The sequence below is a fragment of the Typopeltis vanoorti genome, chromosome 20 (genome assembly GCF_054136105.1).
Source record: "Typopeltis vanoorti isolate ZY-2024b chromosome 20, IOZ_Tvanoo_1.0, whole genome shotgun sequence".
Lineage (NCBI taxonomy): Eukaryota > Metazoa > Arthropoda > Arachnida > Uropygi > Thelyphonidae > Typopeltis > Typopeltis vanoorti.
The window spans coordinates 68728780-68740992 of NC_143568.1; the positions used below are offsets into that span (position 1 = coordinate 68728780).

The following is a 12213-nucleotide window of genomic DNA, read 5'->3' on the forward strand; positions in this document are numbered from 1 at the left end:
CTGTTGGATTTCTGCTCAGGACATGGACTGGTTATTACTAACACCATGTTCCAACATAAAAATGTGCACAAATTCACATGGAGAGAAGAGGCTAGGAATAAGAAAAGTCTCATTGACTATGTTATTGTTGATAGTGATGTTTTCTCCCTGGTGCAGGACACCAGAGTGTACAGAGGATTTGAAATTGGAAGTGATCACTATTTAGTCTTGAGCAGGATAAAATTGAATTTCATATTGAAAAGAATAACATGTAAGAAAGTTTTAAAGCGAATAAAAGTTGAGCAGCTCTCAGATGTAAACTGTAGACTAAAATACAGAAATATTATTGAAAAGAAAATGAAAGAGTTTGAGAACAGGAATCAAACCTTGGAGATTCAGTGGCAAACTCTGAAGGAAACATTGATTGATTCTGCCAGAGAGGCATGTGGTGAGGTTGTGTGCAAAGATAAAAAAAATCAGAACTCCCTGGTGGACACAGGAAGTTAAAGAGGCAGTGAAGGAAAAGAAGAAAGCATATCAAAAGTTCCTGGCAAATAAGTCAGCTTTTACTCTTACAGAATACAGAGACAAATGTAAGAAAGCTAAATAGTGTGTAAAACTAGCTAAACAAAAGTCATGGGAGGACTTTGGCAAGAATATAGAAAATAAATATCAAGAAGGTGGCAAAATATTCTGGAGGTTGTTGAAGAAGCTTAGGAATGGAGGAAAGAGTGCAGTAAAAGGAATTAGAGATGATAAAGGTGAAATGAAAACAGGAGAAAAAGATATCCTTGAAGTATGGAGTAATTACTTTGAAAAACTGCTAAATGAAACAAGCAGTGATGACAGCACAGTGATACAAAACACTGACCAGGCATGCAGTCAGGAATACATATCCATACTTGAAGTAGAAAAAGCCATCAAAGGCTTGAAATGTGGAAAGGCAGCAGGAGTAGATGATATTCGACCAGAAATGCTGAAGTATGGTGGTATAAGAGTCTTACAGTGGCTGCACTGCATAGTTCAGAAAGCCTGGACAGAGGGACGAATTCCCGATGATTGGAGTAGAGCTCTCATAGTACCCCATATATAAAAAGGGAAATAAAACTGAATGTGAGAATTACAGAGGTATTTCCCTACTGAGTGTTCCTGGCAAGATCTATGCAAGTATACTTGAGAAACGGTTGAGAAGAATTGTGGAAGAAAAGCTTGGTGAAGAACAAGCTGGATTCAGGCCAAATAGAGGCTGTCAGGATCAGATCTTCACTTTACGACAAATAGTCGAGAAAGCATGGGAATATAACAAAGATCTGTATTTAAGCTTTGTCGATTTGGAAAAGGCATATGATAAGGTGCCAAGAGAGAAGCTATTCAATACGCTGCAGTTGTATGGTGTCAATGGGGCATTATATCAAGCAATACTTAGTCTTTATTTGAGTTGTGAGTCAGCAGTTAGAATTGAAGGAAGTACAGGAAGATGGTTTAATGTTAAATCTGGTGTGAGACGAGGATGTACATTATCCCCTTTGTTATTCATTATCTATATGGATCACATTATGAAGGAATGTGGTATTAAACCTGATATCAAAATTGGAGATGTTAATGTCAGCTCATTGCTTTATGCTGATGATGTTATACTTCTAAATAAATCCGCTACAAGTCTGCAAGATTCTCTGACTAAATTGAATAGCTGTTGTAATAGATATGGTATGAAGGTCAGCAATAAAAAGACAAAGACAATGAAAATAGGCAGAATCATTGAAAATGTCAACTGTGTTGTGAATGGAGAACCTGTGGAACAAGTAAAACATTTCAGCTACTTAGGCACAATTTTTACTGAAGATGGTAAATTAAATATAGAAATAGACAACAGAATCAGCAAAGCTGGTATCGTGGGAAGTCAATTGAATAAATTCATATGGAATAAGAAAGAAATTAGTCGGAACACTAAATTAGCTGTATACAAGACTGTGTTCAAACCAATTTTAACTTATGGATCTGAGAGCTGGGTCAGAAGTAAAACACTTGACCAAAGACTAGAGACCGCAGATATGAGAGTCCTGAGAAAGATTAGAGGCGTGAACAGATGGCATCAATGGCAATATCATATTAAAAATGAGGATATTAGGAAAGAACTTGACATTGTCAGCATCCAGGAATGCGTTAGCAGAGCTAATCTCAGATGGTATGGTCACTTAAATAGAATGGGAGAGGAAAGATTAGCAAAACAAGTGTTCTCTGCCAGGTTGGCAGGAAAACGACCCAGAGGAAGACCAAGATATAGGTGGATTGATACGGTACAAAGTGCCTTAGACGATAGAAATATAAGATCTGATAATGTTGGAGTCTTGACAAGTAACAGACTGATTTGGAGGAAAATTGTAGATAGGAAGTTAGTAATGATGTAATTTTTTCATGTAGTACTGTCATATCCTGTACACCCCTTGAGGGTACATGGCAGGAATTTGATGATGATGATGATGATGATGAACAAATCAAATCTCCAAACCAGCTTTGCATAACTTCTTGTTTGATTAAGTTTTTTTGGTTGTGATATTTTTATATTGAACCACTGCACTTGTATGCTAATAGTACTTGGAAACAAATCTTAGTATTTCATAGTCGGTTTTTCTTTGTTAACATTTGAATAAATTTTTCTCTATTGACAGAATCAAATGTTTAAAATACACAAAAACAGCAATAAAAGTCTCTCCCCTTGTTCCATGCAATTTGGAGTATGAAGTGCAGTCATCATAGAAGATTAAAAAAAAAAATAAATAAATAAAATAATAATAAATAAAAAAATATACATATACACACACACATATGTTACGATTAAAGTGATGCACACATACGCGCGCGCGCGTTACGGTTAAAGTGATAAATCCGGTTATTATTAATAATTACCAGTTAAAGTGAATAATTTACAAGAATTAATCACTAACCGGTTAAAGTGATTAATTCCTAGAGGAGTCTGGTAAATGTAATAAAAACATGTTTATAGGTTTTAAATATAGGTTTTCATTTTCAACAGAAATTATAACAGCTTAGGTTAGGTTAGTTTATAATGAAAAAAAGTAAGGAAAGTACTTCTTTTGCACTCAATAAAATCAGAAATCATTATTAACTAACCTGACCTTTATTGGTTAGGTTAGTTTATAATGAAAAAAAGTAAGGAAAGTACTTCTTTAGCACTCAATGAAATCAGAAATCATTATAAACTAACCTAATCTAAATAGTTTATAATGAAAAAATTAAGGAAAGTACTTCTTTTGCACTCAATGAAATCAGAAATCATTATAAACTAACCTAACCTAACCTGGATGTCGCATGTCGAACCAGAGTGTAGTCGTAGTTTGTCGTGGACAGATTCATGGGGATGAAAGATAAACATTGTTATGGGCCGAACTTAATGATTGCGGACAGATAAATGGAGATAACAAATAAAAGTTGTTGTGGGCAGATGAATGGAGATTATAGATAGATGTCATTGCTGTACCTCTTTCCTCATCAACAGAGAAAAACACTGATTAGTTCCTCTCCGATTTATCTATTTTCCCCATTCATCTGTACACAACAACTTTTATTTGTTATCCCCATTTATCTGCCTGCAATCATTAAGCTCACCCCATAACAATGTTTATCTTTCATCCCCATTAATCTGTCCACGACCAACTATGACTACACTCTGGTTCGACATGCGACATCCAGGTTAGTTTAGGTTAGTTTATAATGATTTCTGATTTCATTGAGTGCAAAAGAAGTACTTTCCTTACTTTTTTCATTATAAACTAACCTAAGCTGTTATAATTTCTATTGAGAATGAAAACCTATAAACATGTTTTTATTACATTTACCAGACTCCTCTAGGAATTATTCACTTTAACCAGTAATTATTAATAATAATAGGGATTTATCACTTTAACCATAACATATATATATAGAACAGGCCAAATTTCTTCCCCCCTCCCCAGACTGACCATAGGGGGGGTACTATCTTGTTATGTGCTGTCCTGGGATCTCCTTAACAGGGTGGATTAATCCATTTTTCTAATATCTATTCAGGTTATTCTAGGTTGCCCCAGTTTCCCCCCCCCCCAAGAAATCAACTTCTCTAGAGCTATTTTAGGTAAACTATAAGATCTAACCACATGGCTGCCCAGCCACTAGAGCAGTAAAAGATGCATTTCATTGATATTTTTGGTGTTCTGGCAATGGAGCAGATTTTTCTCCTAATCTCATATTGTTCACATGTGCAATGTATGGTATCTTCAAAAGTTTACTATAACACTTCATCTCAAGGGCTATTTCTTGTCTCCCTTTAGCAATGTCCAACTCCCACATCTGTATAGTAAGACAGAGCTAAAGAGGGTGTCGATGAAGCAGTCATGTAGTTAGCTGTAATTTTATGGTCCTCCAAAGTTGATGTAACTTCTGAAGGGCAACAGTTGCTTTAGCAATGTGCACTTTAATATGTTTGGACCAGCCAACTTTGTGTTGTACATTTCCTAAATAAATGAATCTTCCCACATATTTAAAATTTTCATAGGAGTCCAAAGACATCATTTTTGATTTGTGAATGGCGATTTTTAATTCATAAGCACTGAGTGCCTTAGAAACTATTTTTTAATTCTTGTAACTGACGTTTATTCTCTGCTACTTAGGTCATTGGCAAATCTAAGGTCCTCCCCCATACAAACTGTGATTCCAATATTTCTGTTTTCCAAGGCTATGTTTGTTATATATTTTAGATACAGATTTGAAAGTAGAAAAAGTAAGCAGCCTTGTTGCATACTTCTTTCCATTTTGAAAGACTAGCTATAATTCACACCAATTTCTGTTACCATATCTGAGGACATGTAAAGAATTTTAATTAGGCATGTTATTTTGTTATCTATTTCATATTGATTCAGTATTCACCACAATATCTCATACTGAATCTAATGCCTTCTATATATCTATAAAATAAAGACAGTATTTCATTATGTTCAATATATTTTTTTCTAATGAGATGTAAATAAATGATCTATTGTACTCAATTTGACAGAATCCTGCCTGGTGCTCTGAAAGCATATTTCCTATTTTCTTCTCAATCCTAAATCAGAACAGAGGTGTACCAATTATTAGGCCATGATTCATTGTGCATTACATTGATAAACTTTGAACTGAGTATCTGTGATAGGTTCTCCCTCCAATTTCAGTAATTCTGAAGTTATTCCATCTACACTTGGCTCTTTTCCCACCTTCAAAGAATTACCTGTTGCTTCTACTTCTTCTCTTAAAAGGGAAGTGTCCATCCAATGTCATTATGTCTTCGTGGTTTTGATTATTAAGGTTACTGTCTTTTGAGGAAAGATTAGCTGTGTAAATGTGCAAACACCGCAAGATTTCACAATTTATAGTCAAAAGTGAAAGTGTGCCATTTCCATCCTCAACTGACCAATTAGTGTTAGTGAAGGTTATGTTAAATCTGCTCTGATATAAGGTGATTCCAACTTCTCAACACTATTTTTTATGTTACCTTTTTGTTTATTTTAGATTCAAGGTAGCAATGACATGTTGTAGCCACTGCCAATGTCAGATACTGGGAAATAATCACACAAAATAAAAGAACAGTTTAATTATTTAGGCTGCATAACAACATGTCATGCAGGGTTGCCCACTCGCACCAAATTTATTTATTAACTTAATTAAAAGAAACGCACGTATTAACCACAGTGAAAATTATTTAATTGTAAATATTTCATCCTAAGTATCTTAGGACATCATCAGTACAGTAGTTTAAAACAATAATAGGGATAACATACAGTTAGGGTGCATGATTACAATAGAATCTCATTAAACGTGCATAACATGTTACAGAGAAAAAAAAATTAATTATTTAACACAATTTTGTACGACAATTTCCCATACTTTAGGAATAGTAAGAACGTCGTTGTGGTTTAAGTTTGGTCTGTGTAGTAGGGCTTCAGAACTTTCTTTGTATAAATGTTCATGTTTATATAAAGATCTATGTAAAAGTTTAGACTTTTCCCAATGGATCCTATGGTTGGATTTTCAATTCTGTGTTGAGAGAGGCCAGATTTCTACGGTTTAAAAAGACGAATGTGGTCTTGATGTTCCAGGATGCGTTTCTGAACAGACCTACCTGTCTGTCCAAAAACTAGCAAAAAAAGAATTTTATTATTATTATTTATTTTTTTATGCAAGTCCCCACCTACAAAAGATTGTAAATCTATCATATCTTTAGAACCACTGGTAGTCTAGATAATTAAATAGATAGTGGTATTCCTTGTTCTAGATACCAAAGAGGGAATTTTTTTAAACCTAATGTCAGAGTTCTAATAAGCAGAGTGGTGATCAACAAGAAACAAAAATTGTCTACTATCTTAAGATAGTAGACAATTTTTACCTCATCATCAGATACTGCAGGTTCACCAGGAGAGTGGTGAACCTGAGGTATCTGATGCTCAACCATGCCTTCTCTTTCAGGTATTTGCCTTAGCTAGTAGGCTAAACACACACACAATAGCAAGCCACTTCTGTATATATTTTGCCAAGAAAATCTTATGAACAACAGCTTAAGTTATTGTGATATGTGGTGCCAGAAGATAGAACACCTAGGTCCTTTTAATTCACTCTCTTTGTGAATCCCACCCTGCCAGAAAGTACCCCCACACAAAAAAAGAATTCAAAGCTAGGTATGATAGGCAATGCTACAGCAGACTAACATGATGATTCCTAGAACTCCTTGAAGGTATCCAAATAAAAAAGAAAACAGAACAAAACTAAGGTAAATTTATTCAGCCTAGTATTCAGATGGGAAATATTAATAAGAAATTACAATAAAGTTATTTTCTAAAAGTAAAACAGTATTGTAATAAAACTATGTAGTATGTGATAATGCATGTAAATCTGTCAATGCTTGGTTCTTTAAAAAGACAAAAAGTATTTTTATGATATCAAAAATGCAGCAATAAGAAATGGAATAGAACAGAAAAATTAAAGGGAATAACAAAATTTACTACCATTGAGACTCTCACTATAACAAACACCTATAACACACTTGCTCATCATAAATTACTGAAAAGTCCTGACCAAAACCCCATAAAAGTACACTACTACTGTATGCTAAAAGAAATTCACTAAAAAATTACTCTTGTAATCCCTGGATGTTTGCTAAAGATAGTGGATAATCTGCTATGATGAATTTCCTTTAGAATAACAGTGTCGCTCTGAAGATTTGATCAAAACTTTGACAGTTTGTTGTGGCTAGTGAATTTATTATGATGACATTTGCTGAGTGAGGATCATGAAAGACTACTATTATCAATGATCCTTGCTGGCAAACCCACTGAGTGGCCCTAGCTAGGCCATCTAGGTTACTCTTTTTTGCCAAAGTAATATATTATCATTAGGAAAGATCTTTCCTGTCTTTAGATGTCCACATGTATCACTGTCATTCTAGTCTATAGAATAGGAGAGCAAAACAGACTAAGAAGTTAAGATGCAGAAAGCCAAATTCAAGAAAAAAAAGTAAGTCAAATAGGAAGAAAAGGGTCAGCATGGAGAGAAATGAATTCAAAACTAGATATAATAAGTGTTGCTTGAGTTAGTGGACCTTACAAGATGATTTCTGGTACCATTCCTTGGAGGTAACCAAATAAATAGAAGAAATAAGAATACAACCAAGGTAAATTTGTTTTATCTACTCTAAAGAAAAAACTGGTATTAAAAATAAAGAAATAAAATTATAATTAAGTTACTTTGCATGTTCAGTTGATTCTCATTATAGCAAGCACCACTATATGAAATTATTGAAAAAGTTTCAACCAAATCCTCATAGGTACAAGAAATGCACTATAAAAAACTAAACTATTTTTCTGTGGTTCAAATTAGTTTGCTGTAGTGAGAATCAAGTGTATATATAAATTCATTCCACAAAAATAAAAATATCACCAAGTAAGCATAAAAACAGAAGTGTATAACAAACTTACCAATTGCAAAATGCTATCAATGGCACGATTATACTTATCACACAAAGTCTTCATACTCTCATAGCTGCACAAGTGAATAAAATTAAGTTTTGATTAGGAATATTTATATGAATCATAACTAAACAAAACTAGAAAGTCACAAAAATAAATACATTTGAATTAAATGGAATATAATTATGGTCTATTTATATCACATATCCTACATTAGCAGTTGGATCTTGAGCATAATCAGTGTAATAATCAGATAAGCACATCATGACATACAGCTCCAATACTGACTGCATATTAATAATGATGAACTGAAGGAAATATTCCCAACAAGCACAGAAGGGAGAAACATGATACACTGAGGGATATAAAGGCAGTAAAGCATATGAAGAAACGTAAGACCTACGAGGGTGGTTTGAAAAGTCCTCAGTCTCAACCATAGATGGCAACACTATTGGCAAGATTTTTTTTTTTCTAAGATGGTACATCTGTCATCCATGTGAAATTGCAAGTCATTCTATCAAGTAGTTTGTTTCATACAGCTGTCTGAAGGAAAAGTGTTGTCTGCATCCCTTGAAATGGATAAAATTGAGTATCGTGCGGTTATAAAATTCTTTGTAAAAGAAGGTTTAACACCAAAAGAAATTCATTCAAAGTTCATAAAAGTTTATGGGGACTCTTCTCTTTCATTTTTGACAATTAAGAAATGGGCTGCCAAGTTTAAACATGGCCGTACCTTGAAGATGATCCATGTAAAGGACGTCCAAAAAGTGTAACACCACCACCAGAAATCATTGATCAAGTGCATGATATGATATTGGATGACCAGCGAGTCAAATTGTGCAAAATTGATGAGATTATAGGCATTTCAAAAGAACATGTAGGATAATTTTGCATGAAGAATTGCAAATGAAAAAGCTTTGAGCAAGATGGGCACCACGCTTGTTCACAGTAGGTCAAAAACACACTTGCACGAAAATCTCTGAACAGTGCTTGGAGCGTTTTAACAAGAATAAAACTGATTTTTGCATCTATTTATTACTATGGATGAGACTTGGATTCACCATCACACACCAGAATCCAAACAGCAGTCAAAGCAGTGGGCAAAAGCCAGTTGTTCAGCACCAAAGAAGACAAAGTCAGTTCCATCAGCAGGAAAGGTCATGGCATCGGTGTTTTGGGATGCTAAAGGCATTTTGTTTATTAATTATTTTGAAAAGGGTAAAACAATAACTGGGGAATATTATTCCAATCTTTTAACCAGACTAGACAAAAAAATTCGTGAGAAGAGACCCAGTTTGCAAAAGAAAAAAAAATCATCTTTCATCAGGACAATGCACCTGTTCACAAAGGTGTTTTGGCAATGGGAAAATTAAGGGATCTGCACAGTGAATTGTTGGAACATCCACCCTACTCCCCAGATTTGGCTCCCTCTGACTTCTATCTCTTCGCAAAAAAAACTAACACTCTTCCTCGCGGTCAGCGTTTTTCTTTGAATCAAGAGGTGATTGCAGCTGTAGAGGGGCATTTTGCAGATCTTACTGAGAACCACTACAGGGACAGGATAATGGGGCTGGAGCATCGCTAGAATAAATGTATTAGTCTCAAGGGAGATTATGTTGCAAAATAAAAATAATTTTGAAATTATAAATTCGTTTTTTTTTATTGTTAGGCCGAGAACTTTTCAGACTACCCTTGTAGGAATGATGAGATCACTGGGAGACATTGAAAAATGGTAGCAAGATCACAGATAAACTACACCAGTTGTATAATTCTGCATGGGATGAATGGAAAGTACCAAAAAATGGGTTAGATTAATTCTAAATACCCATTCTTAACAAAGAAAGCAAAAATTCCAGAACAATTACTCTAACAAGTCACATGAGAAAAAGTACTTATGGTATTAATGGAAAGAAAATAGAAACAAATGGAAGAAATCTTTATAAGATATGGAAGCACAATTCCAAAGACAACTCTGTTCAGAAGAGCTTTGGTGAGAAAGACGTAGGTTCGATTCCTGTCCATGACATGAGGAACCTTTTATCTAGTTTCTTTCAACTAAAGGTGAGTTAGCTGGTCTCATATGGAGGTAGAGGATTTTTTTCACCTTGAAACTCTGGTTTTTCATTCCCCCAGAACAGGCAAACCAGCCCCGTGAACACACATGGAGTCACAGCCACAAATACTTATGACAATATGTGGAAGAGACAGGGTCCTCAACCACATGTCATTACGCCCGTAGTTAATCATGAGTCACGTCATGGTACGGAACGTCTGATTTGTTATTGATATTCTATTACAGAATTTCAATGATAATTTTGAGACTGCTGTGAGGAAACTGTGGAAAAACAGGAAGATAGTTCTGGAAGAGAGACATGAGACTCAATAACTTGACACAAGACAAGCATCTTTATCATGCATTTAGAAAACATCTATGGGTCATTTTAACTTAAGGAGAATTATCCTTTGTAATATGCATTCATAACAAAGGAAGCAAAATGGACTGCAAATGTACAGAACAATTACTCTAAGGAAAATGACCCTTTGTATATTCATGGCTCTTTTCTAAAGCATGATAACCTTATTGAAAAACAAAAGAACAGTGCTGAAATTAAGCAAAGGGAAGAGATATGGATTGATAATGAACATTGAAAAAAAAAAAAAACTAAAACAATGATATTTTAAAATAAGAGGGGATGAAGAAATGAATAAAGGTCAATGGACACATACATACTAAATGAGGTTACTAAAGCCTTGACAAAGCATAACAGAGATATGCACATTCACTGATCTCCCTATGGATGCAAGACATGGGTAAAGGATAAAGACTGAGGTGAATACTGGCATTTGAAAGAACATGCTATAGAAAGGTTCCACGAATTGGATGGATGCAAAAGATAATGAATGAAAACTATAGAAAAATCAATCGGAAAGAGAATGCAGAAAATTAAAGGAAACAAACTTTATGGACAAAGTGCAGGATGGATGACAGCAAAAAGATCAAAACCTTGGTGACTGGAACAATGGACAGCATAAACAGAAGATGGCAAAGACAAGAGTGTGTAAATAATTTAAAGGATTAGTGTGGAAAGAGTTCAGTCACTGCATAATTTCCTTCAATGGCAAAGACAAGAGTGTGTAAATAATTTAAAGGATTAGTGTGGAAAGAGTTCAGTCACTGCATAATTTCCTTCCTGAACACCCCTTAAGGGTACATATCAGGAAATTAATGATGATCATAATGAACTTCCTACCATCTTGGCTACTTCTGTTGTCTATTTCCATATTTAATCTGCCATTTTCAATAAAAATTGTGCCTAAATTTACTTGTTCTACAATTTCCCCATTCAAGAAGCAGTTGATATTTTAGATGTTGAAAGTTATTCAATTTAGTCAGGGAATCCTGCAGATCACTGGATTTATTTAAAGGTATAATCTCATCTGCATAAAGCAAAGGGATAAGATTAACATCTCCAATTTTGATATCAAGTTGAATAACACTTTCCTTCATAACATGATCCACAGATGATGAATAACAGCAAAGATAATGAACACCATTGTCTCACACCTGATTTAACAAATTCTAACTGTAGCTTCAATTCTAATCACTGACTTGTAACTCAAATACACTAAATATTGCTTGATATATGATGGTGGTCTATAAAGTTCTTGGCCTAACAATGAAAAAACGAGTTTATAATTTCAGAATTATTTTTATTTTTCAACATAATCTCCCTTAAGACTAATACATTTATTCGGTGATGCTCCAGCGCTGTCCCTGTAGTGGTCCTCAGTAAGATCTGCAAAAAAGATGATTTTTTTTTCTTCTGCAAACCAGGTCTTTTCTGAGGAATTTTTTCATCTACTCTGGTTAAAAGATCAGAATAATATTCCCCGTTATTGTTTTACCCTTTTCAAGATAATTAATAAACAAAATGCCCTTAGCATCCCAAAACACTGATGCCATGACCTTTCCTGCTGATGGAACCGACTTTGTCTTGTTCGGCACTGAACAACCAGCTTCAGTCCACTCTTTTGACTGCTGTTTGGATTCTGGTTGTAATGGTGAATCCAAGTCTCATCGATAGTAATAAATCGACACACAAAATCAGTTTTATTCTTGTTAAAATGATCCAACCACTGTTCAGAGATTTTCATGCGAATGCATTTTTGCTCTGCTGTGAGCAAGCATGGCACCCATCTTGCACAAAGCTTTTTCATTTGCAATTCTTCATGCAAAATATATCCT

The 12213-nt window shown here is 34.5% G+C and overlaps 1 protein-coding gene across 2 annotated transcripts in view; it reads right to left on the bottom strand.

The window, feature by feature from the left end:
- gpp (DOT1 like histone lysine methyltransferase grappa) overlaps positions 1-12213 on the bottom strand; it is a 282498-nt gene that overhangs the window by 189462 nt on the left and 80823 nt on the right. For both annotated transcript variants that reach the window (XM_090409770.1, XM_090409771.1), the window contains one exon: positions 7977-8040. In XM_090409770.1, coding sequence (XP_090265896.1) covers positions 7977-8040 — 64 coding nt within the window. The remainder of the gene's footprint in view (positions 1-7976; positions 8041-12213) is intronic.